General features: G+C 29.4%; 1 protein-coding gene across 1 annotated transcript in view; it reads left to right on the top strand.

Moving 5' to 3' along the window:
• LOC126735273 (homeobox protein homothorax-like) overlaps positions 1-25855 on the top strand; it is a 199594-nt gene that overhangs the window by 129943 nt on the left and 43796 nt on the right. Inside the window, exon 6 of the mRNA XM_050439221.1 lies at positions 8135-8185. Within this exon, the coding sequence (XP_050295178.1) occupies positions 8135-8185 (51 nt within the window). The remainder of the gene's footprint in view (positions 1-8134; positions 8186-25855) is intronic.

Here is a 25855-nt window from a genome sequence, read left to right on the forward strand (position 1 = left end):
CAATCATTTAAGGGATTTAAAACTGGGAAAACAATAAAAGGAAACGATCTGTTCATCAACTGCTTAAAAAATCATCGATTTAGGTATTTAAGGGAATAAATGCCTAAAATTTAAAAATTTCCTTAACCGCCATAATAATTTACAAGATGGTCTAAAATAACTGCCAGGGTCAATCTTTTTTTAATTCCAGGCAGTTGAGATATTTATCTAAATGGTGCTATCCTCAACTGCTTAGAAGAACATTTAATTATTCTATTTACTCAACAAAGTCAAACTATTTATAGAGATATTCAACGGGCAAAAACATTTTATTGCCTAATTACTGCTTAGGAAAACGCCATTTTATTAGTTCCAAGCAATGTAAAGGAGGAAAAAATATAGAGACTAAAAAAAGTAAAACCGTTCCATAAATTCATTATAATAAAAAAAGATCTCAACTGCTTGGAATTATTCATTAAATCACATTCAAATTAAAATTAATTTATTATTTTAGGCAGGTCAGTAGAAGGATTGTATTCAGAATAATGTCTCAACTGCCTGGAATAAAACATTGATATACTAATGAGATTTAAAATCAAATTATTTTATAATTCCAGGCAGTTCAAAGAACAATATTGTTGGTTTATTTTAGAAAGCTACGAAAATACACAGGTTAGAAAATTAAACAAAAAATTTGATGCATAACTTAAACGCACATGATTATATCATATATTCGTTCACTCTTAATAAATAAAAATACACTACTAGTGGTACTTTATCTTGCCCGGTATCAACGGAAATAAAAGGTGTGTTATGCAGCTTGAACTCTGAGTGTAACGACTTGTACCTGTGACCCGCGATCGGTCGACTCACGTGTGGTCTCCTGTTATTCCAAGGCAACAAAAAAAGAACGAAATAGTCTCGAGTACTATTTCCTCTTTCACCGATTAGGCCCTAATTCTTAAAAAAATTACATTTAATAAAGTGACATATGTCGCATGTCACTTTATACACCCATTTTACACGACCTCATGACAACCCGTCAAGATACGATCTCTTATGATGTATATCTGGCGCCCCCATGATTCTCTCTTATATTCATTGTATTGTTTAAATGGTTTATTTTAAGTAAATAGCGGCTATTTACCGAGAAATTCGCCCTGTTTAATTAAAATAATCAATTTATATGTTCTCGGTTTATTTGTAGGCTAGAGAGGGGCCCGGGCTGCGCGTTTACATTTTAGGCTTCCCCAGTTTGAATTAAGACTATATTTATTTATTATGAATAAAAGTTTATTTAACTAGGTACTTGTTGTTTTAAACGGCAAACATATCAGTTTGAGAGAAATATTTTCAGGAATATTGTTTATTTACGCACGAGGTGGAAACGTAGACATCATGACACTAATTTAAACATAGTTATTAGTTAGATTTACCTTATTTTAAACAGGGTGTAATTGCGTGATGTATTGGAAGTTAGTTTTCAGATTAAATATTTGGGATTGAATTTTATTATAGTTTATGAGGTTCTAGTTAGATAAAGATTGGTAGATTATGTTTTTTAATAAAATAAAGTGCACTTTTTGTTTCTATTGAAATGGCAATAATGAATCTGTATAAAGTTCCTAAAACAGGGCATATCTTTTATATCTAACTGCCTGGAGGAATTAAATCAAAATTGTAGTCATGAAAAATAATTAATAAGGAAATTATTGGCAATAAATCTGAACAAATGGAATAAATGAGAAAAGACTCGAAGTGCATAAAAGAGAAATAAGTCTGAAAAAATGCTGAATCATGACTTTAACTACTCTTAGAAAAATTAACCCCAACTGCATAAAAGAATGACTTTAATTGTTTGGAATTCTGATCATTTTTCTGATGTATTTTTTCAATTGTCTTACTTCAATAGGCCCCACCTGTTGGGCGCCAAACTATAAACTAAGATTTTGAAATCCAATTATCTGAAGAACGGCCACTTGTAGCAACATTAACTATCTAAAATATGACGTCTTCTATCTTTTCAATTAACTGGAAGAAAAACATAAATTTATTTATTCCAGGCAGTTCAGGGTCAAATTTACAATCAACTGCCTGGAAGAAAAATATTATTTTAATAATTCTAGGCAGTTGAGACTTGATTTAATTGCTGTCTGCAGAATCTCAACTACTTATATAAATAAAAAATAAAAGGCAGAGTTTTTATGATTTTAATAAAAAAAACTTGTTCAAATCGGTCAATTACATACGCTGTAAAAATTCTGTGAAAAATTCTTGTCACTTGTAATGTAAATTATTTAGTATTACCTTCTTGTGCCGCCACTGTACTAATGTATAATTCTTATATGAGTATGATTGTAAACAGACAGGAAACTTTTATATTAAATACTTTTAGTTTACTGATGAACGAGAAGCTTTGTTTAAAGCACACAATGCACAATATAATTAAAGAAATGAGAAATATTAACTCATCTCTTGGATTCCCTTTTCTTTGAATCAAATTTGGCAAGTTTGTGTAGTTTTGATACGCTATTTATACTGCATGTATGCTAGATTCAGAATCTTCAAGGAATTCTAACTTTCTTCGAATAAACAATGCTTAAAAAAATACAGGGTTTAATATTTATTTATGAATTATTCAAGTTTATTAAGAATTCTAGGGCCTTATGCAAAAATTGATCCGTTTCTTTTTTAATCGAGATCATTTAAAGCCTAGCTAGGATGTCTTAAGGATCAAATTTATGTATAATTGCCTAAACAGAATACATTAATTCCAGGCAGTTTAGGGTCAAATATTAGGTATATTCAACTATATTACAGATATATTCAACTGTCTGGAAGGAAAAAAATATTTTAATAATTCCATGTAGTTCTAATACAAATATATGTTCATTTTTCAACGACATCATAAAATAGGGCATAAATGAACATACATTTGACTCGTAACTACTTAAAATTAATAAATTAATGCTCTTCTTACTCCCAGGCAGTTGAATATAAATTTGTCACTGAACTGCCAGGAATTATTTTCAGGTAGCTAAGTTCTTTCGGATAGCAGGAACTTAGTATTAGTTAAATCTTAACTGCCTGCAATTAATTAAATAGTATCTTTCTTCCAGGCAGTTGTAGAAGAAGAGGAACGTATTATTGTAAATATAAAAAAAATAGCTTATTTCAGAAATATATTAGGCGTTAAAGAACTGAAATATATCAAAAACATCTTTTTGGCGCCCAACAGAAATTAAAGCATTTATTGAAAAATAGTGTTTATTGACGAAGTTAGGTCCTGGATTGAGGTGAAGTTAAATATATTTTTTTTTACACAGTTTAATATACAAAACCCTTTTTTTACTAAAAAATTATTAATCTTCTTAAGGTGAACTATAACTAGATCTCCCTGTAAAAGTAATACTGTTTTTAGCAAGAAAATTATAGTAGTTAATAAATATTATAACTGACTTTTGTCTTGATTTTAATTTTTTTTTTAAATTTCTAAATTTCTTCTGAAGAACTGCCTGGAATTAATAAAATAATATTTTTGTTCCAGGCAGTTAAACATAAATTTGACCTTTAACTACTTTGAGTCAATTATTTGATGTTTTTACATTAAATAAATGTGTATAGGTTACCTTAACTCAAAAAAACTCAATTTTTAGGTATTTCCACTAGACAAGAGAGGTTTTAGCATAGAAAGACTCAAAATTCTAGATACTCCTGGGCTCGGTTTTTACCTAGAAAGACTCTCTAAGAAAGAACCTGAAAATTAGCATTATTTGAGTCTCTCTAGTATTGATGAAATAATTGTTTTCATCCACAGACAGTTAAATATTAATTTGACCCTAAATTGCCTGGAATTAAAGAATTAATATTTTTCTTCCAGGCAGTTGAGGATCTAAATATAATTAACTGCCTGAAGAACCTGAGACAAATTGATCATTACTTTACTGAAAATAAGAGTTTTTCAAATATACAATATGATTGAGATGGATTCTTGGATGGACGTTTTAATTTCAAAAATTCCAAGTATATTTGCAAACAAATCTCTGTAACTCTGTAACTCAAAATTCCAGGCAGCTGAGGCTTAAATGATGTTAATTTTCCTGCTATTTGAAAAAATTCAACTACTTAAATTAAGTTTTTGGCAGTTCAGGATCAAATATATATTCAACTACCTAAGAGAAAGAGAAGCAATAATTTATAGTTTTTAGACAGCAAGAGTAAAATTTTGCTCTAAATGCCTGGAAGAAGAACAAAATTTTATTTTATTTCAGGCAGTTGAGGATTAAGATAAAATTAAGTGCCCAAAGAACCTGAGACAAACTGATACTGCCTTTACTACTTCCAACTGCCTTTAATCCAAAACAAAGGTTGTCATGCCTTTTTTAAATCTAAATTTAAAAGAGCTTATTGAGAGCGATTTTTGAAATTCTAACTAAAACTGGCTGAAAATATTTAAAAATTATTTTTTTGCATTTAAACATTGTTTTTTTGCTTTAATTTCTCGAATTTTAAGAATATTTGCAAATAGGTCTCTGTAACTCGAATATGCTTTCTTTAGTGCAACTCAGAGACATTCTAGAAATATCACTATTCTAATCACTGTCCTTTAATAAGAAAAAATCGTGTTCTTTTATTTCTCCGTATACCCAAACAATTAATTTTAAATTCCAATTAAAATTACGATTTAACTAAACAGAAATAGCAGTGGTATCCATTTAAGTTATGCATTATTATGTAAAATATCTATATTTTAAAGTCTTGAAATGAATTGAGGGTCAATAGCTAAGAATTCGCCATTTTAAATAAATTATTAAAATCACACTGCATAAAAATTTTTGGAAAGCTACAAAAAAGATGATAAAAACTCATAATGCACTTAAAAATATTCCATTGAGAATGTGTCAATCATGAATCAATTACAAGTTGACCATAGACAAATAGCAGCAGTGTCCATTTAAGTTATGCATTATTTTATAAAATTATAGTATGGATTGTTGTATGGAAGAATGTTTTGTTTTTTGTTTTTAATTTTTGCTAAAAAAATGGTAAAATAATGGAAATAGTCATACCCTTATGAATTAGGACTTATTTTAAAAAATATTATAGACCGTGTCGAACCTCATAAATTCCAAAAATATTTGCAAATACCTGAGTATAGGTATATTACAGGAACTACCTAACTGCCACAGAACAGACTAAGATTATCAATATACATGTTTTCCCTTTCCAAAATCAACTAATTTAAAATTCGAAAAACAATTACCTAGAGCTCCGTATAGGCTCGCCGCAAAAATTCCACACAACGGCTAAATTATCAGTAATACAGCCCGGGCAAATGCACGCGAAAGATAAAACGATCCATTGTTGGGAACCATAATACGCCGGTTAATTTTCTGTTTCGTGAGTTTCGCTGTCTGCCTGCTCCAATCGGAGAGAGAAGGAGAGAGCGAGCACACCTACGCCTCTCCTATAAAATATACTGCCCGGGCCCAGACACTAATTTGCCCCGGAAAGCAGTGATTTATCTAATAATGCCCGCTGCTCATTGTAACAACTGGTAGTAATGACACCGTAATCCGCCGTGCCATAGTAATGCCCTCATTTTCGTTTTAAGAATTATACTTCTTTTATTAACTTCTCCCGTCCTGATGGTTAATTTGCCGAAACTTAACTGGAGTTCATAATTTTGGCATAAATATCATTTTTTACTTAATCTTGGTTAAGGTTGCTACAAGCAATCGTTCTTCAGATAATTGGATTAAAAATATTAGTTGATAGTTTGGCACCCAACAGGTGGAACAAGAAAATCGCAAAAATCTATTAGAAAAATGATCAGGGTTACAAACAATTAAAATTATTCCTATATGCAGTTGAGCTAAATTCTTTAAAGAGTAGTCGAAGCCCTGACTTATTATCTTTTCAGATTCATTTTTTCTCCTTCAATTTCTGAGTAATAGAAGCTTTTTCTTATTAATTTCTTTCATTCAGATTTATTACCTTCAGAAGTATTTGCTCAATAATTATTCTTGATAATTAAAATCTTGGTTTACTTCTTCCAGGCAGGCAGTTGAAGTATTTTTTCTTTTTCCAACTGCCTAGAAAAAACGCCTAATTTTATTTATTCCAGACAGTTGAAATATCAAAAATTCCTTATTTTAGGCAATTTGTAGGTAGGTATATAGTAAAAATATTAGGCAGTTAAGCATATTTTGGTACTTATCTCCCTGGAAAAACAAAATTATGTTCTTTTTTCAGAATTCCAGAATATGTGTTCTTCTATATTCGTCTCTGAAAAAAAATGTGTAAAATTTTAGTAATTCATAAAAAGTGGTAAATTTTTATCAATTTATTGCGTCTTTAAAATATAAATATTTTATTAAATAATGCATAACTTAAAGGAATATAAGTGATATTTCTTTATGGTCTGTTATTGTTTGTGAAATTTTATATTAAGAGTTTTTTGGTGAATTATAAATTTTTTTCAGCTGTTCTGCGCCTTTTTGATATTTTTCCTTGCTGTTTTTTTTAAATACACTTTTATTTCAAAATTCAAATTCGTGTTTGGAAAAAGTATGTAAAACTCAAGTAATTCATAAAAAATGGCGAATTCTTAAAAATTTTTACAATAGCAGTTGAGCCTCAATTAATTTCACTCCTAAAATATAAATATTTTGCAAACAAATGCATAACTTAAATGGATATAACTGCTATTTCTTTATGGTTTATCTGTAATTTTATTACAAATTTTAAATTAAATATTTGTTTGTGTATTGTAAATTTGTCATTTTTCTTGCAGCTTTTTTGAAAGACTTTTTATTTTAAAAATATCCCTTCAATAATTGTTTTTAAAAAATATGTATAAGATATTAGTAATTTTAAATTTTTAGCAACTTTTTATTTTTAATCATTAATTTATCTTCAAATGATTTCCTTGGCTTTAAGTACAAGAAATTATACATTTTTGAAATGATCTGCTTTGCATAATTGTTTTTTTATAAAAATGGATACTTTTTCATTGCTTTTCAAGTGATTTAAAAAGTTCTTGAAATATTTTGTAATGAAATAATTTTTTTCAAAAAAAAAGGCAAATTTTGAAAAAAAATACAACAAATTCATATTTCTATATTTACAAAAATACGTTGACTTTTTTCACATCAAGTGTTTTTTCTGTATTTATTTTCATCGTTATCCTATGAGACTTTTTCTATATATAATAAGATGATTTTTTCATTTTGCCATCAATTTTTTAACATTTAAAATTTCCAAAAATTCCAGCCACTTTTGACCAAAAATCCAAAAATGTCTATTTTTTTCTAGGCAGTTAAAAAAAAAGAAAATATAAAAATACTTATTGTTATTTTGCATATGTTTTAAAAAAAATCTTTTATATGTAAGGCATTCAAAAAAAATTAACCTACGATGAAGGAATAAATAGAAATTAGGAATAAAAATAAATAAAAAAGAAATTTTCATATATTTAAGATTACTGGGGCGACTAAGTGCCTGGAATATTTTTTTATTTAACTTTTAAAAATTTTCTTAAATTTTAGGCACTTTTGACTTTATCTTATACTAATAAATTTTTTTTAATTTCAGAAATTTCAATGATATTTCAGACTTTTTTTCATTTGGACATCTTTAATAAATTTATAAATTCTTATACGGCTCTAAAAAATTATTAATTTCTTAATATCCTAAAATCATATTGAATGAAGTATCTTTAACAAATTCACTTAATTTTATTTTACCTAAGAAAGCAAACTTCACACCTCATATTCCAATCTGGTCAAGAAAACTCTGTTCAAGCATATTCTAAGAATATTAAATAAAAAAAACACGCCCGTTTTAAATTCCTTTAAAAATCCACACACAAACACGGGCAATAAAAAACCTATAAAATTTCATAAAACCTAATCAATACCTGTTTTACCAAACGACATATTAGACTAAATAAATAATATAAAAGCAATAAACTTTAATTTATACCAATCACGCCCTCGCGCCTGCCTAATTAATTTATTATGCATATTTCGAATACGAATATAGACGTTTATTGTCGCGAATAGATAAATATAGGCAATTTTCTAATTTACGATGTCAAATTGTTTTTTTTTGTCACAAAAACAGTGCAATAATTTTATTTTTTTAATTTCAGATGGTGCAAGCAATTCAAGTACTTCGGTTTCATCTTTTAGAATTAGAAAAGGTAAGTCCTTGGTTATTGATCATTGTTTATCTTATCTCGACTAATTAACGCGAGCAAAACTTACTAATGAGGCCGATTTAAATAAATTTGTACCGGTAAGAAAACGCAATAATTATTATCCCACACGAGACATCTGCTTTTTTTTTATTTTGAAATTCATTTGCATAGGACCGCTTCAATTGACCGAATATCGATAATTTATATTGTTGTGCATGCGAGACAAAATGCAAATCGGTTCTCGATATTATTTATACATACATATACGGTTTGTAACATTATCCCACGAGGTTCTGGGCCCACCTTTTTAACTCGAATCTAATCTGAAAACAGGAAATTCTAATTTACGGTCGCGTTTCTTCCATTTGGCCCGCGCTCGTTCAACATCTTTTTTGAGAATTGGGCTCATTTTTATCTTCCGAAACGTCTTATATAATGGTCCTCGGACGATATCACCGATTTTTAAATGAATTGGGCCTTTGGTTGTTTCTTTAATTACATTTTTTTTTTGGTTCGGTTTTATGGCTTTTTTTTAATGAGGCCGTTTCGAGATAATGCCTTATGGGGTTTTTAAATTAAACATACACCAGTATCGAATAGCAGTCGTAGTGTCGTCAAAACATAACAAGATTTTGGATACGTCTGAAAATGTATTGAGTGATGAAAACGTTGCTTATTTATTTGCTTTATTATATATAGGTTTTAATTTATTTGGGTTAAGTTGAAGTGGTTGTTTATTTATTACAGGCAGTTGCATTTTTTTCAATATAAGAAGTAATGGATTTTTCATGATAAACTTACCCAACTTACCAAAAATTTAAAAAATCACGAGTTTTTAAAGAAAAAAAAGGGATTTTTGAGTTATTTGAGGCGTAAAAAGACATTTTTTGGATATTTAAATTGGCACATTGAAACACCAAAATATATTTAAAAAAAAATAACTTTGAAGTATATTTTAAGAATGTCATATCAAAAATAATAAAAATCATTAATGATTCCATACTTCCATAATTCCAGAATTCCATACTTATAGCATAACTTAAATGGATATGAGACCCTTTTCTTTAATTTTTCTTTAATTTCGTCAACTACTAAAAAGCAACGATATTGTTTTTAAGACCAGATAAATTTGGGTATGTTTGGTGGCCTGAAGTTTTATTGAAAGCTCGAAACGTCGCTAAAAAATATTCCTTCCATCTTCGTTTTTGCAAAAAACGTATAAGAATCTAATAATTTTTATAAAATTATGAATTTTTAGCAATTTTCTCAAGCATATGGCTTTCAAATAATTTTTCCTTTAAAATATAAATATTTCACAAAATAAAGCATAACTTAAATGGATACGACCGTTATTTCTTTATGATCAATCTGTAACTAATTTTCAAATTTAAACTTAGTTATTTGTAAGTGAATTATCAATGTCTAATTGCCTTCTGACATTTTTCATGCAGTTTTCTTGGAAAAATTATCATTTAAAAATAAAAAAATAATCTATTTAAAAAAAAATTGTGTAAAATTCTAAAAATTCATAAAAAATGGGAATCTTTAGCAATTTTCATCATCAATTTTCACCTTCAATTAATTTCGCTTTTAAATTAAAATTTTTTTTTTAAATGCATAACTTAAATACATACGGCTACTATTTCTTTATGGTCAATCTATAATTGTATTTGAAAGTAGAAATTAATTATTTGTGGGTGACTTTATTTTTCTATACTGTTCTATAGCTTTCTGATATTTTTCATGCAGTTTTTGAAATAAATTAATATTTAAAATTCAAAAATATTCCTTCTTTATTCGTTTTTGGAAAAAAATGGGTGACTCTTAAAAAATGGTAAATTTTTAGCAATTTTCACCAGCATTTATTAGTATGTAGGGGAAATTAACTAAATATGCGTATTCTTGTAAGCTGCTTATGCAATATAATTTTTTTTTCAGAATTTCGTTTTTACAGCATTCTTTTGTAATTAATACGCTTCTTGTATTATAGGAATATTCCTTTTTTCGAAGTTATTAGGCTTTGAACTTTAATAATTCTTTTACCTTTAGACCTGGATATTTTCTAAAATATTACTTGGAAAGCCTTGAAGCCTTGGTAGCATTTTTAAAGAATATTCCCTTGAATAATTTACTTTTAATTTCAGGAAAATATTTTTACCTAGTTTTTCAGATATTCAGCTTTTAATGGAATGATCGCCTTGATCCTCTTCAGATAAATGAAAACCTCATAATATCGCCCCTAAACCTCTAGGGAATATTCTCTTAAATATCATACTTTTTGTCCTACAAAAATATTGCAGCTGAAGATGTTTGACTTTGAACCATTAAGAATCTAAAAACCTTTACTCCAATATATGTACACACCAAAAAAAGCCCTAGAAAGCAAATTATCCTCAATTAAATTTGCCCATAAAAATTTAATTTTTTTACAAAAAAATGCATAACTGGATACAACTGTGGTTTCTTCTTGGTCAATTTATAAGTAATTTTGGAATTTTGAATTATGTTGATATTTCTGTAAAAAAGGAAGTTAGGAATTTGAAAATTCCAATACAGATTTTTTCAATTTATTATTTGAAGGCATATTTCATCAATTTTATAAAAAAATAAAATAAACATGCAAATATGCCTTGGTAGTTGAATAAAAATTGCTTCTTAAAAAAATCAAAGTTCCAAGTCACAAAATGTTGATATTTCTCAAATAAAAAAAGTTAGAGATTTGAAAGTAAGAAAACGGATTCCTCCAATAAAATGATTGAAAGAGCATTTCAACAATTTTCCAAAATTAGATTAAAAACTGAAATATAAGTCTTGGAAGTTGAAAACGTATTTTTCTGGAAAATAAACAAAAAATCTGAATTTATCCACCTGGAATTCTTGCTATAAATATTTGGTTCAAAAGATGAATTAAGAGTCAATTTCAGGGTTTAGTTTTTCAACATTTTCCATAAAACACCATGTTCTTATATGATTTATATTAAAAAAAAAACTGATTTATTTCTTCCAAGCAGTTTCAGAAGTAATTTCTTTTAATGACCAGGTAGTTAAAAAACATTATCCTATGCTTCAACAGCCTGGAAGAACATTTTTTTATGTATTTCAGGCAGTTGAATGAAAAACTGACTATAAATATTGTTAAGCTGACTTGAAAGCTAAAACATTAATATATGAGTTAATAATTGGAATTGAACTTTGATGTTCAAATAAATAGTCAAAACTTTATACGGTAAATCTGCCTAAAAGAAAAAAATTACTGTATGTGCCTTAAGGAAAAAATAGATGTTTTTTCTTATTTATGGCATAACTTAAGTGGCCATGACACCCATTTAATTAAAATTCATTTTTTCTATAAAGCTTCTACTCTAATGCACCCCCCTTAAGTTACAATTCTTGTAAACGTAATGTTTTACAACTGCCAGTATGCTTTTAAGCCCCTTATATGAATGAATCAGCAGAAAATTTTGGATCAATGCTACGACTTTTGAATAAATCAGCTGGTGCTTTCATAGTTAGTCGTTAAAATTGTAATTGCCCTTCGTATAATTAAAAATCCGTCCTTTTTTGAGGCAATAACACCGAATTTCTCCTTAATCTTCATAACAACGTTCCATGGCTCGTTTTTTATTTTATTTAATTTTTTTCTTGCTTCAGCTCTTCAACGAAATCCGAGAATTAAAACCGTGAATATGATAAAGATCTGTGTAAAGCAGCGCGGTCGGACATTTTATGAATATTTTAATGTCCCGCAAGCTGATATTTTATTATTCGGACAACTATTTAGTTGGAAGGTCATTATCTCGGATCAAAATGTCCAAGAATAGTTTCCTGCAATCCTCAGTCGGGGTTTTGTTGGACTAATACCAAAAATATGTTTCAGACAAAACGCAGTGCGAGTGAGAGCGAGAGAGAGAGAGATCGAGCGAGCGAGAACTAAAGAGAGACCGGGCGTGGGTCGTTCCTTTTTATATCGAGATTCTAAATCGAGGTCGTTCAAATCCTGCAAAGTTGCAAGTTAAATCGTTTTTGTCAGTTTCGTTTTTTTTTCTGTTTTCATCCACGCTTGACGGGCTCGGTATAATATGCAAATGGAGCCAGATGCCTTTCGAGGCAGACATGGGCTACTAGCTCGCCGGGGCAAAATATCAGAGAGTTTTGTTAGCTATATGGAAATAAATGCCAAGTTCTTCTTGATTCTTTTTTTTTTGTATTTGGCTCTCTCTCTCTTGTTGGCCTTTTTGGCCTTGTTAATTAAATTCAGACGAGAGTTGAAGAAATTTTAAAATAAATTTATGCGGAGGCATGCAAAAGAACCATTTCAATATACAACTGGGAACTTTAGGTGGATATGTAGAGCTGTTGTTATATACCTAAATTTTTGCACAGGCTTGCTTGAACTGCATTTGTATAGGAGCTATCGTCATTGGATTTTATTAATTTAGCATGTAAGTGTCCCTTTTCCAAAGGAAATCTAGAGATAATATAGAGCAAAGCCTTATTTTTAATATCACTTTCAGAAAATTTGGAAATTTTTAAAATCTAAATGGTCCAAGTCTATCGTGTTAGTTTTTTTTTATTAATACACCCGACCGAACAAACAAGAACAACACATTAACGTATTACGCGTTACCTGAAAATATTCCAATTTTTTTATTCCGTTAAACTACATACGAACGTACCGAATATAATTACAATTGGCGGTAATTATCTGCAAAAAATCTTCCAGTCAATAAAGTATGGCCTTAGATAATGGCGTCTAAAAAACACCTTTGTACATAGAAAATGGGTTATATAGTTAATTTTTTTTTAAAAGATAATGCTTTTGTTTATCGTTACGTGTAATATTTTGACATTAATTTCTAATACGTTATTTTTGCACTAGTGAAAGCTTGAAAAACATTTGTTGTCTTATTGTTCCAAGAAATGTTCCAAATATTTTATTTGAAAAATTATTATGAGTACGTTATTGCTTGTGATAAAGAGAAAAATTCCTATCGGAAATTATTAAGAAGTTTTGTCTAGGCATTCAAGTAAAAGAAATGGGTTTCACATCTATTTAAGTTATGCTACAATTAAGGAATTTAGAGTTATACTATATTTTAATTACGAGTTTCATCTTATACAAAAGTTATTTTAATATTTCCATTAGAACAAGTGAAAAATGCGCTTTTTATAAATAAAAAAGAATGTCGTATTTTTGAAAAAAAAAATTACACCTAAACAACTATTTACTTTATTTTTTTCAGCTTAATTATAAAATAAAAAAACAATTTTTTTCCATGTTTTGGGAAATTTAGAGAGTTTTGGGTAAATTCAAAAAAATTATCAAGACTTGATTTTTTATTTGTTTTTTGGAACAAATATTTAAAACAAGAATTTCAGGTAGGAAAACTGAGAAATAACTGTCTATGACAGTTATTTATCTTGAACTACCTGAATCAAATAATCCCAAATATTCAAATGAAATAAAAAACTACATTTTTAAAGAAATCGGTGTCATAGCCATTTAAGTTATGCCATATTAAGGAAAATACAACAATTTTCTTTGTAGAAGTTTAGCTAAATAAAAAAATATTTTTTTTAACAAATTGGCATCATGGCCATTTAAGTTATGCAATTGTGAAATTATAGAAGCAAACACAGTACATTCTTTTTTCTAAAAACCACAAAAAGCAGTCTTTTAGGGAGATTTTCCTACTGGAAAGTGTCGATCATTTATGTAAGCATCTTCAAGACTATTTGACCGTTTATTGGGTCGAAACATCAAAATTCATGGCAGTTGAATGAAAATATACTTCTCAATTAATTAATTAAACTGTCGTATTTTAATTGAAGCTTCATGGAATGGGTATCATACTCATATAAGTTATGCGATAATTAAGAAATGTTATAATTCCATTTTGTATCGATACCATATCGTCCTTGCCTTACACTAAAGGGCAAACATTTTTTGTAAATAAAAGACGTTATGATTTATTGAAGGATTTCTTGATCCTTTATTAGACCTGTTTTAGGTTTAAAATACAAAGCTATTATGTTACATGTTTTCCTTCCGGATACCTTGTTTTTTATACATAAAAATATAGGAAATAGAATTTTTTAAAAATGGCTAGAACTATCCAAATATAATATATTAACCTAAAATAGTGTAAAGTAAGTAGTACAATATAGTTTTCCAAATTTACAATCAATTTTTTGAAAACTGCATAGAACATAGGCCACATGGAAATGTTAAAATTAAAAAAAGTATAAATTTGCAAAAGTGAACATGCATCAACTTCGTTTATGATACATAAACAATGTGATATGATACTGAAGATGGTCGAATAAAGGTTTAAAACGTCACTCAACTAAAAACTTTTACTCTTTAAATATTATATTTTTTTTACAGTAAAGCGTATAAATTTAATTGGTCCGATTTAATTAAATATTTGAAAATGTCTCCAAATTCCTTTTTGCAATAATTTTTTTTTAGTTTTTTTTCAAGCAATAAATTTTAATTGAAAAAAAAAGTCAATTTTATAGAAACGCGTATTTTAGCCACTTAAGTTATGCAATAGTTAAGAAATTTTATGATTTGTTTTACTCTTCAATTAATTTTATTAGACATATTTTAGCGTTTTTCATAATAAAAAATTAAAATATTCGAGAAAAAATGTTTTTCGAGAAAAATGATTTCTTTAATGAAAATTACAAGAAATAGCTCTAACTCAAAAACCACTCAAAATACAGTTTGAAAAATTTGTACACAGGTTCCTCAATTAAATTCCTTCGACACCTATTTCAGCGTTATCTAAAAAAAATTAAATATTTGATAAAAAATGTTTTTTAAAGAAGAAGATTTTTTCCAGTGACAAATCCAAAAAATAATTTTAACTGAAAAACAGATTTTTTATTAAAAAATATAAAATTCAATAGAATCTTATAGCAATTTTAACTTTCTATTTTTGCCTCGCTTTCTTATGGCAACCTTTTCCATAAGTTTTTTTTAATTAAGTCTTTATGATCAATTTATGGTGAAAATATTTTTTTTTAATTCGAAAAACTTTAAAAATTCTTACATTTTGTAATCAGTTTTAGTCAAAAACCACAAATATGCCTATAACTTCTTTTTTATTAATTTTCCGAAAATGTGTGTAAAATACTTTTAGTTTTGCACTTAAACTGAGCATCCATTACAAAATTAAAACATTAATTTTTCTCATTAATTTTGAAAAAATAGCCTTTTTCGGTTTTGAACTTTTGCCAAATTTTCTCCCACCAGCTCCTTTACAGTTTATTTAAAAATAAACATATAACACTTTTTAATCCATCCTCATATGAGGCATCGTACGTATACTAAAGGTAAATAAAAAAATTAATATTTCTAATGAAATGGGTGTCATAGCCATTTAAGTTATGCCTTTAAGTTTGCCTATTAAGCAAATACAGCAATTTTTTTTCTGAATGTCATATTAAGCACAATCAGAGGAATAATTTTTATCTTACTTTTATTACACAAAAATAAAAGAAAAAAAAGTAAAAAATGGTTTACATGTAAAAACAACGAAAAACTGAATTAGGGCATTGATTGATACTATTTAAATAAACTAAAATAAACTAAAATAGGGTTAAGTAAATTAATCCAGTACTAGATACCTTCTAAATATACTGTTTGTCTGTCTATTTTTTAGCACAAAAAAAACTGGTACACCTTTAGATAAGCGTCAATGCACATATCTAGTTAAAGACTTGTTTTGGAACAAACGATTATATCCGAAGAACATACGATTATAAAAAAATAAATTTACTTTTTCAAAAGCAGCTATTTTTTGTGCCTAAAATTTACAAAATGGTGCTTGTGTCATTCTGCCTTAAACACATCAAATTCTGATTGTTTGTCGCATTCGCCATTACTTTTGTCCATTAATTTTTCGATATCGTCACGCTGTAACGAAAGCGTCGGGCGTACTAATGGCCTCCAACAAAGCCCATTACCGTATGATACCGTAATTTAAATTGTCCCTTGTAAAAATAAATCTAAACGCGTTCGTTATCCATTCCCCCCCGTCCTACCCGAAATTCCTGCTTATCGCACCTACCCTTTCTGCTCTCTCTCGAAAATTATCGACATTAAAATGCAAATGCCCCTTCCCTTATATTAATTTAGAGGGAGTGAAATTATCTTTTAAGCGTAACCTGAACAAAAGTTATTAATATTTGAGGGTTAACATCTGCATTTTGGACGGTGTTAAGTAGAGGTGCCTTTTTGGGAGTTCGGGTAAAATTTCCTTAATATTATCAGTATGTGATATTTTAAATCCTTAAAACATATCTTTTTGGAGCATTTTTCCCCTGTTTTTTAATGTGAAAAAAAATTAACTTGCTTAATTTTGGCATAATTTAAATGGACGTTATGCTTATTTTTTTTGTCCTTTCTCCTATACCAAATAATTAGTGTTAAAACGAATTTTTACTATTAACTATTGTATACCATAAATGGCCATGATACCCAACTTGGATTGGAAAAACTCGACTTTTATATTAAAAAAATAAAAAATATACTAATAAGGTTACACATTTCTGGCATAAATTAAATGGCTATGACACCCATTTTTTTACTATTTTCTTCAATATTTGTTAAGTGCAGCTATAATTCTTGCATATTGAATAAATAATACGGGTAGTTGATTAGAAAATAATTGCTGCGAATATATCGACCATTTATTTTATTATCCTCATGACATTAATAAGGATAACAATATTAAGTTTTTATTTTGAGATTATTAGGTTCTAAGAGTCCTGAAGATGAGCAAATAAATGATAGAAACTTCATTAAATATGAATGTATTCTTTTAATTAAGACTTAACTTATACGACTGTGACAACATTTTTTTTAAACTATATATTAATATAATTTAATATAAAAATTGGAAATGAACTTATTTTTAAACTGAATTCTGAGCCTTTTTTCAAAGTTGTATTCATTTTCCAATGGGATTATTAAAAGGTAAATTCTGTTGATTTTTTATAAAATTTGTATGCTCTAGAAGTGTAAAAAAATAATTAATTTTCCTAATAATAAAAACGTTAACTATAGCATAACTTACATTGTGCCTTAATTAAAAAAGGGTCATTTTATTTCATCTACATGAATCCAATAACAAAAAAAAATAATTGGCGTGAAAGTTGATATTTGGACTAATACGTCAGACTTTCTCAAAATATTTAAGCTTTGTGAAAAGTATAATAATAATTGATTCATTAAATGTTAAACTCGTCTAAAGATAACCCACTTATTCTGGAAAACTGTTGAGGATATTCAAAGTTTCAAGTATGAATGAACCTGAAGAATAAAAAAATTGTTTTTAATCTTTACTTAAATTCCCTGAAATTAAATTACAAAATTATTGAAATTTGTGAAACTGAATTAAAAATGTCCTTTTTTAATTTTATAAAATATTTTGAAAATTTAAATTTCTTATTAATATTTTTTTGCACCTAGAAATTAGCAAAAATTGGTTTTTCTTCGAATTTATAATGAAAATTCCCTTTCAACAGAAATTATTTTTTATTTAAAAATTTGCTCATAATTCAATCAACATAAGTGAAATGAAGTCAATTTTAGTATAAAATACGCAAAATAGATTTATAGCAATTGCGCATCATATAACACTTCCAAAATTAATAAGTTACTTTTTTTACAATTTTAAAAAGGATTACAATGCAAAGAAGTTTAATTATTTTTAAACAATTTTATATACGAACATTCCTTGTACCTCAAAAATGTTGAACTAAATGAGATAAATTTTAGGGTCAAGAGCCACCAAGTTTGAAGATTTTAAAACCAAATTTGTAATTCTATGATTTTTGTTTTTTAGCGGAAATTTTTGGTCATGACTTCGCTTATAGAAACGTCACTCTGAATTAAATATTTGGATATTAAGGGCATTTTTGGTTGGCGTACATTTCACTAATTTTCAGTTTCATTGCAAATATTTCTATGAAAAAGTTTTACAAAAAAAAAATATATTTATTTTTAAATTATTTCATGTAGGGACGTTCCTTGTACCTCAAAACCATCCGAGGTCCACCAAATTTGAAGATTTTACAACTAAATTGTAATTTTACGACTTTTATTTTTTCACGGATATTTTTGGTCATAGCTTGGGAACCACTAAAAATATTTTCATAATTTTTTCACTGCAGAATAGCGAGATTCACGAGGATTAATTTAAGGGTAAGAACGTCACTCTGAATTAAAAATTTTAATAGTTGTGGCATTTTTGGTTGGACCCAATTTTTTGCTAATTTTTTTACTAATTTTTACTCTCATTGCAAATATTTTTATGAAATAAGTGAAGTATTTAAAAAGAATTACACATAAAAAATTCCAATTATTTTCGATTAATTTGGTGCATAAGCGTTCCTTGTACCTTAAAAACTTTTTGAGTTAAAGGCGACTGTAGCATTCAAAGTCCAAGAGTCACTAAATTTGAGATTTTAAAACCGAATTGTAATTTTATGATTCGTATTTTTTAGCGGTCATAACTTGGAAACCACTAGAAATATTTTCATATTTTTTTCACGGCAAATTAGTGGAATTCCTAGGCTTAATTTAAGGGTAGAAATGTCACTCTGAATTGAAAATTTCGTTAGTTAGGGCACTTTTGGTTGGGGCACATTTCTTGCTCCTTTTTTTTAACTTTCACTTTAATTGTAAATATTTCTATAAAATAGTAAAATTTACATAAAAAAAGTCTAATTATTAATTATAGGAGTTTCAACATTATTTGGACTTCAAAAACTACTTGAATTAAAGGCAGATTGATCATCCAAGATTCAAAACTCACCAAGTTTGAAGATTTTTAAACTAAATTGTAATCTAATGACTATTATTTTTTAACGGACATTTTTGATCATAACTTGAGAACCACTGAAACTATTTTCAAAATTTTTCCATCCTAAAATAGTGGCATTCCTGCGGATCTTTTCGAGGGTAATTTCTTATTAAGTTGGGTTATTTGAGTTAGTTAGTTACACAGTTGTATCCCCTTTATAATCACCAATAAATAAATAAATAATTTATTTTAAGTTCTTCAAATCACTTTAAAGTGGTTTAAAACGCTGACCATTATTCATTATCAACAAAAAAAAAACAGGAAATAGATTGAGACTGTTGCATATCTTTATTTAACTAACATTAGCATTCAACAGAGAGCACGTCATCTCTTGCAAAAATTATAACTGATTGAGAAAAAAAGAGAGATAAACTGGCATACGTACATAAAGGCGAATCCTTTTTCTCTAATGTAAAAGCCATACATCTTACTAATTCATTCAAAATAGATACCGAAATGAATTAATAAGATATGCATTATGCGTTTTAAATTTTCAATGACGATTCAGGAAAAATAGCATGTCTGTTTTGCATACAAGTTAGGTCATCGGACAGCAGAGGCAGAGTTAAAGCTAATCTTCAAGATGGCCGTCAAGCAGCATCGAAGACGTAGAAGAACCAGAAGACGAAGAAGAAGAAGAAGAAAACGGCGTCTGGGTTAACCGGTTATATGCATTTGCTTTGCAACAACAAGAAGAAGAAGAAGAAGATTATAATATCGTATAAGAGAGAGAGATGAGCCGCTTGATAGTGTCCCCTTTTAGCAATTTAAATGTGGTTGCGAATGCAAAACGGGCCGAGAAAGATGCGGCGGCGATGGTCATCCGGTCTCTTAGGGCGATCGAAGAAACCGCATTCTGCCGTTTCTGTTGTTGTTGGTGCTGTTGTTGTTGTTGTTGTTGTTGTTGCCGATGATTCTGCCGCTGCTGCTTGCTGCCGCCGCCGACGTCTCTGCCGCCAATTTCCATATTTTTACATGTCGGCGTTTAATACGAGGAATTTGAGACGAAGGGACAATAATCCGGCCGGACGACTGTTTGTAACACGAGCACCACTGCATTGTGCTGCTGCTGCTGCTGCTAGTTGTGTGTTGGTTATTGATCTCCTGCCGGTCTCTTTCTCCTTCCCTCCTAATTAGGAAAAGGCTGCAGCATTACCATTACGAAATCCGCTTGCTGCCGCCCCTCACCCGACCGTGCGACCGTCGTTTCGGGAGGGATGACGGTGGTGACTTTGCGCCGCCCCACAGTGATTCGTATATTGCAACTTTATGGACAATAATTTACAATTTTTAATAATATAGAAAAGTTAATAGGAGAAGTCGCTTTTCCACAAATAAAATAATGCTAATCCTAGTTTCAGGAGCGAGGCATTTCGGCAAGTGTTCTTGCCATCATCAGACTCTAAAATACAGGGTGTTCAAAAAATAGACAGAGATATTTCAATGGGTGATTCCTTGTAAAAAAATATGAAAAAAATTTTTTATAAACATGGGTACAGGGTGATTTAAAATAATAATTTTTTATTAATATTAAACAAAATATTTACCCGATTCATTTGAAATTTGGCAGTATTACTTGTTGTATTAAGAGGCTAATTTAGCCCTAATTAGATTAAAATTATAAGGTTCAGTGGCGTCCCGGGGGACATCTTAGCAAATATTACTGGCAAAAAAATGTACGCCACTGCTTTTTTTTTAACTGTAATATTTGTTGTTTGATTAAGCATTTAAAAATATATATATTTTTTTACCTTTTGTATTTTTTTCGTATCTCACTTCGTTTTCGACAAAAAAAAAATACCATTTTATTGCATGCTACTGGACTAAATCGGCTTATTAATTTTTGGTAAAAAAATCACAGGTGCCTTGGAAAACAAAGAATCAAAAACATTTCTAGGAGCTTTTTATTGCAACAATAACTGCAACAAATCTCGACTTCTCACTTCCTCGCAAGCATTTACAATTTTATTTCTTAACTCTTTTATTGTTTGTATATGATTAGCATACACCAGACTTTAAAGGTGTCCCCATAAATAAAAATCTATTGGATAAGTCAGGGGAGCGAGGTGGCCATTAAATTGGTCCACCTCTTCCAACCCAATTTCCCCCTATAAAGGTGTTATTGAGATGAGTTCTAACCGCTATACTAAAATGAGGTGGAGCTCCATCGTGCATAAAAGTTATTTAATTAGGTATATTTAAAGGAACCTTCTTCCAGCAATACAGGCAATTTTCTTCGGATCATCGGTATCGGAAAATTTTCGTTCAATTCATTACTGTTATAAAAGTGGATTCTTACTTTTCCTTTAGCAGAAATATTTTGTAAGGACGATCCAAAAAAATTACTAATGGAATCAGGGTTAGATAAATGTAATTTAATATTACTTAAATAAATGTAGGTAAACAGTGGTAAATTATAATTTTTATTGGTCTTAGCATTCATATTAGAAAGAGTCTTCCACATTTTCGCTGGCTTGTTTTGCAAACATAGATATTCAATATACAGTAGAGTCTCGATAACATGAACGTCCCATAACGTGAACTAAACGTGAACCGCCTAATTGGTATTCAGCCTATTCTAAAACGTGAACGCCAAAAAAATTGTTGTTTGATTAAGCATTTAAAAATATATATATTTTTTTACCTTTTGTATTTTTTTTCATATCTCACTTCGTTTTCGACAAAAAAAAATAAATACCGTTTTACTGCATGCCACTGGACTAAATTGGCTTATTAATTTTTGGTAAAAAAATCACAGGTGCCTTGGAAAACAAAAAATCAAAAACATTTCTAGGAGCTTTTTATTACAACAATAACTACAACAAATCTCGACTTCTCACTTCCTCGCAAGCATTTACAATTTTATTTCTTAACTCTTCTATTGTTTGTATATGACTAGCATACACCAGACTTTAAAGGTGTCCCCATAAATAAAAATCTATTGGATAAGTCAGGGGAGCGAGGTGGCCATTGAATTGGTCCACCTCTTCCAATCCAATTGCCTCCTATAAAGGTGTTGTTGAGATGAGTTCTAACCGCTATACTTAAATGAGAAGGAGCTCCATTGTGCATAAAAGTTATTTAATTAGGTACATTTAGAGGAACTTCTTCCAGCAGTACAGGCAATTCTTGTTGAAGAAACTCTTAGGAAGATTCGCCGTTTATTCTTAAGGGCAAAAAGAAAGGCCCAAGTAAATTGTCACGAACAACACCCATCCACATATTTAAAGAAAATTGCTCTTAGTGGCGACATTGTACGTAAGCATGGGGATTTTTGTCACTCCATACATGAGTACTATGAAAATAAATAATACCATAACGCCGAAATCCAGCTTCGTCCGTGAAAAATTTTGGTTTTATTAAAATTTCTGTTATTATTAGTTTTTTCGTAATACCATAGACAAAACTGCAAACGGAGCAGAAAATCTCTTGCTAGTAATGCCTGCACACGTTGAAAATGATACGGATACAAAAGTTGATTGGAGAGAACCTGCCACACAGTGCTGTGTTGTCCTGGTACTTCCAGGATTTTCTTCCACGGCACGTAAAACTGCCTCCTTAAACTCAGGCGTTCTTAGGGACTTCGGCCGGCTACAGGTTCACAAAATATAAACAATAACAAATAATTCTCGTATGCTACATTGCATGGCATCTAGTAAACAATTAAAATTATAACAAATTGAGCAATCTCAGATTAATAAATTTCTACTCAGTACTGGGTGCTAGTGAAAAAGAATCATCGGACTGTAGTGTTACAGGGTGTAAATAAAAAAGTTTTAAATATAATATTAATAAGTCTTTTTATTTCAATCCAAAAAAAAAACAAATACATACATACATAGTTAATTATACATAGAAAATAATGGCAAAGTCTAGCCCTAGAGCTACTCCTACTTAACCATTAAAAATAGATAGCATAAAAGAATAATAGAAACACAAAAAGGGGTATATTGCAGGAATTAAATGCTCAAGTTCCTCGCACAGGTAAAGGGAAGAGGGCGTGCAGCAAACTCAGAATAAAAATATACAGACCATTGGTGCAATAAAATATGATTTTTCAACTTTGACATTGAATATATTTAGTCATATTTGCGGTTGAAAGAGGAAAAAACGAAATTTAAATTTAATAATATTTAAAATTTTAAGGTGGTTAGGAATATGGTTGTAGAGTTTAATAGCACTAAATGTAAATGACGTTTTAAATAGAGCAGTTTAAAATTTGGACATAGTAAGTGATTCTTTGCTTCTTACATTTAAGTGATGAATTTTGTTTCTTGGAATAAGTTTACTTAGAAGTGCCTGTAATGAAAATTGGCAAGATGAAAACTCCATCTGTTTGACATATTCAGCAAATTTGTTTCTGATATTTTATGGGATATGTGGTCTCCCTTTTAAATGCCATATATTAACTTACAACAAGAGTTTTGCATTTTCTGAATTCTTTGTTGTTCTAATAACCACAAACAAGGCGTACTATATATAGCTTTTTTAATTTAAAATGAAGTAAGTGTCTGTGAATAAAAATTAATTTTAGGACCAAAAAGGCTTTATTGTTCAAAAATTTTACATGTTGGCTAAAACAAAGATCTTTGTCAATATGTAAACCTAAATTTCTCGCGGCAGCTACAAAAGGAAGTATGACCCCTTTTAGGTTAATATAAGTTCACATTATTTTTGGCAATTAAGTTAAGTTGTAGATTATGTTCATTAGACAGAGACCTAACAGTTTGTAAGTCGTGATTAACACGCTGTGTTGCATCAGCAAAGTTGGTGGCATCAAAGTTATATACCGGCCAGACCTTCATCGTTAGACTCCCAAATATTATCATTTACAGACACAACCGCTGTTGCTGTATTTGACCCTCTTAAAAAGGTCACATTGGTTTTGAGGTATTATGTGACTCTCGATTACAAAACTATATAATTGGTTGTATAAAATTTTTTTATAAATTTAAGATAGTACTGGAAGGATGCTATTTATACGCAGATCTGACAAGGAAGTTGGATTTGCAATTCTAGCTAGAGGTTTACCAATAGCGGTCTTTCAAAAAAAGGTAAATGTTGCCTTTCGATACAGCAATTAATTATGTGTAATATATAAGAGTCGACTAAAGGGTTGCATAGTTTTAACATAGAACCAGAATTATCATCGGTTTCTCGCGAATTGGTTTTTATTGCACAAATAGCATTATGGATTTCCTCAATAGTAGAAAGTGAAAAATTAAAATAAAATTTTCGTTCAATTCATTACTGTTATAAAAGTCGATTCTTACTTTTCCTTTAGCAGAAATATTTTTTAAGGACGATCCAAAAAAATTATTAATGGAATCAGGGTTAGATAAACGTGGTGGTAAATTATAATTTTTATTGGTCTTAGCATTCATATTAGAAAAAGTCTTCCACATTTTGGCTGGATTGTTTTGCGAACATAGATATTCAATATACTGTTTTTTTGATTCTCTGACCACGCTTACTAAGTAATTGCGGCACTGTTTATATCTTATACGATCATCGATTGAGCGACTTTGTTTAAATTTGCGCAACGCTGCGTTGCGTTGTTTTTGTGCTGGGACTACCTCATTATTCAGCCAGGGGCTAGTTTTTTTGAAACTTGAATAATATTTCTTAGTGGAGCATGATTATCAAAAATGTAAGGACTCCAGGAATTAAAGAAGATATTGCTGTCGTGTTTAGTTTGCTCATTAATACAAGTGTAATCCGGTGATTTAATGTCTTTATTTATTTCTATCATTTCCAAAAGCCCTTCTGACAAACGTGGAGCACTTTGGTATCCGCTTCAGGCTCAATCCTATATCAATAATATGATTGGCAAAAAGAGAAGAGGTATTGGTTATAAATCGGTTTATATTCTTTTTAATGAGTTAAGTATGTTTTTTGACTCTCGTCTCGATTCTCTTTTCGCTTTGTCCGATGTAGCACATATTGCAGTCAGGGTGAGAACATTTTAATCTGTAAACACCAGATCTGTGTGTGACGGGAATTTTGGCTTTGATGCTGATTAAAGATTTAGACAAATTATTTGAGGTTCTAAAACAGACACACAATCGCTCATTGTGTGAGTCTCTCGACATAATTTTGGCAACTTAATTGGATAGTGAAGAAATAGTCCATACTTGCAGTGGAGTCGTAGATTAAGGTAAAATAAAAATTCTGCAGCGTATATAAAATTCCCTGGAGCGTATATCTGATACCAATATTAAACCTTTTATCCCCTGATGATGGACTCAACTGTGTCCGAAACATGTCGGGAATTTTAAAAACTGAATGTTTAATAAATAAGTGGAGGGAGATTTTCATTTTATCTTAATTGGATAGGTTTCCATAATAAGATATGCTTCTGTAAACGGGATCGTTTTTGTAAATATGTGGCTTATTTAAATATTTGTTGACATGTTTAAAATAAAGAGAATTTATTAGTTTATCAGAATAACCTTTGAAAATATTTTTGGGATAGAGGGATATTAAAGTTTTTCAAGTGAATTGAATGCGGAAAACTTTTAGTTAACTGGATGATTTGAAATGAAGGGTGTAAGGGTACATGTGATAACGGGAGGTTTAATTAAATTTTATTAAAATAACTTGTTTCTCCCATATCTAAAATAATTGTTATTATTTGACCTATTAACATTCGGGATACTATGCCCTGAGAAATTTGTGAGTTGCTGCTATTATAGCTATTACCTCTATAAGAGCCTCGAATTATTAGCTGGTCTTAAATGAAAAATTTCTCTAGAACCAGTCAAAGATATTTCTTCATTTATAGCACCGCTGATGG

The sequence above is a fragment of the Anthonomus grandis genome, chromosome 4 (assembly GCF_022605725.1).
Source record: "Anthonomus grandis grandis chromosome 4, icAntGran1.3, whole genome shotgun sequence".
Taxonomy (NCBI): Eukaryota; Metazoa; Arthropoda; class Insecta; order Coleoptera; family Curculionidae; genus Anthonomus; species Anthonomus grandis.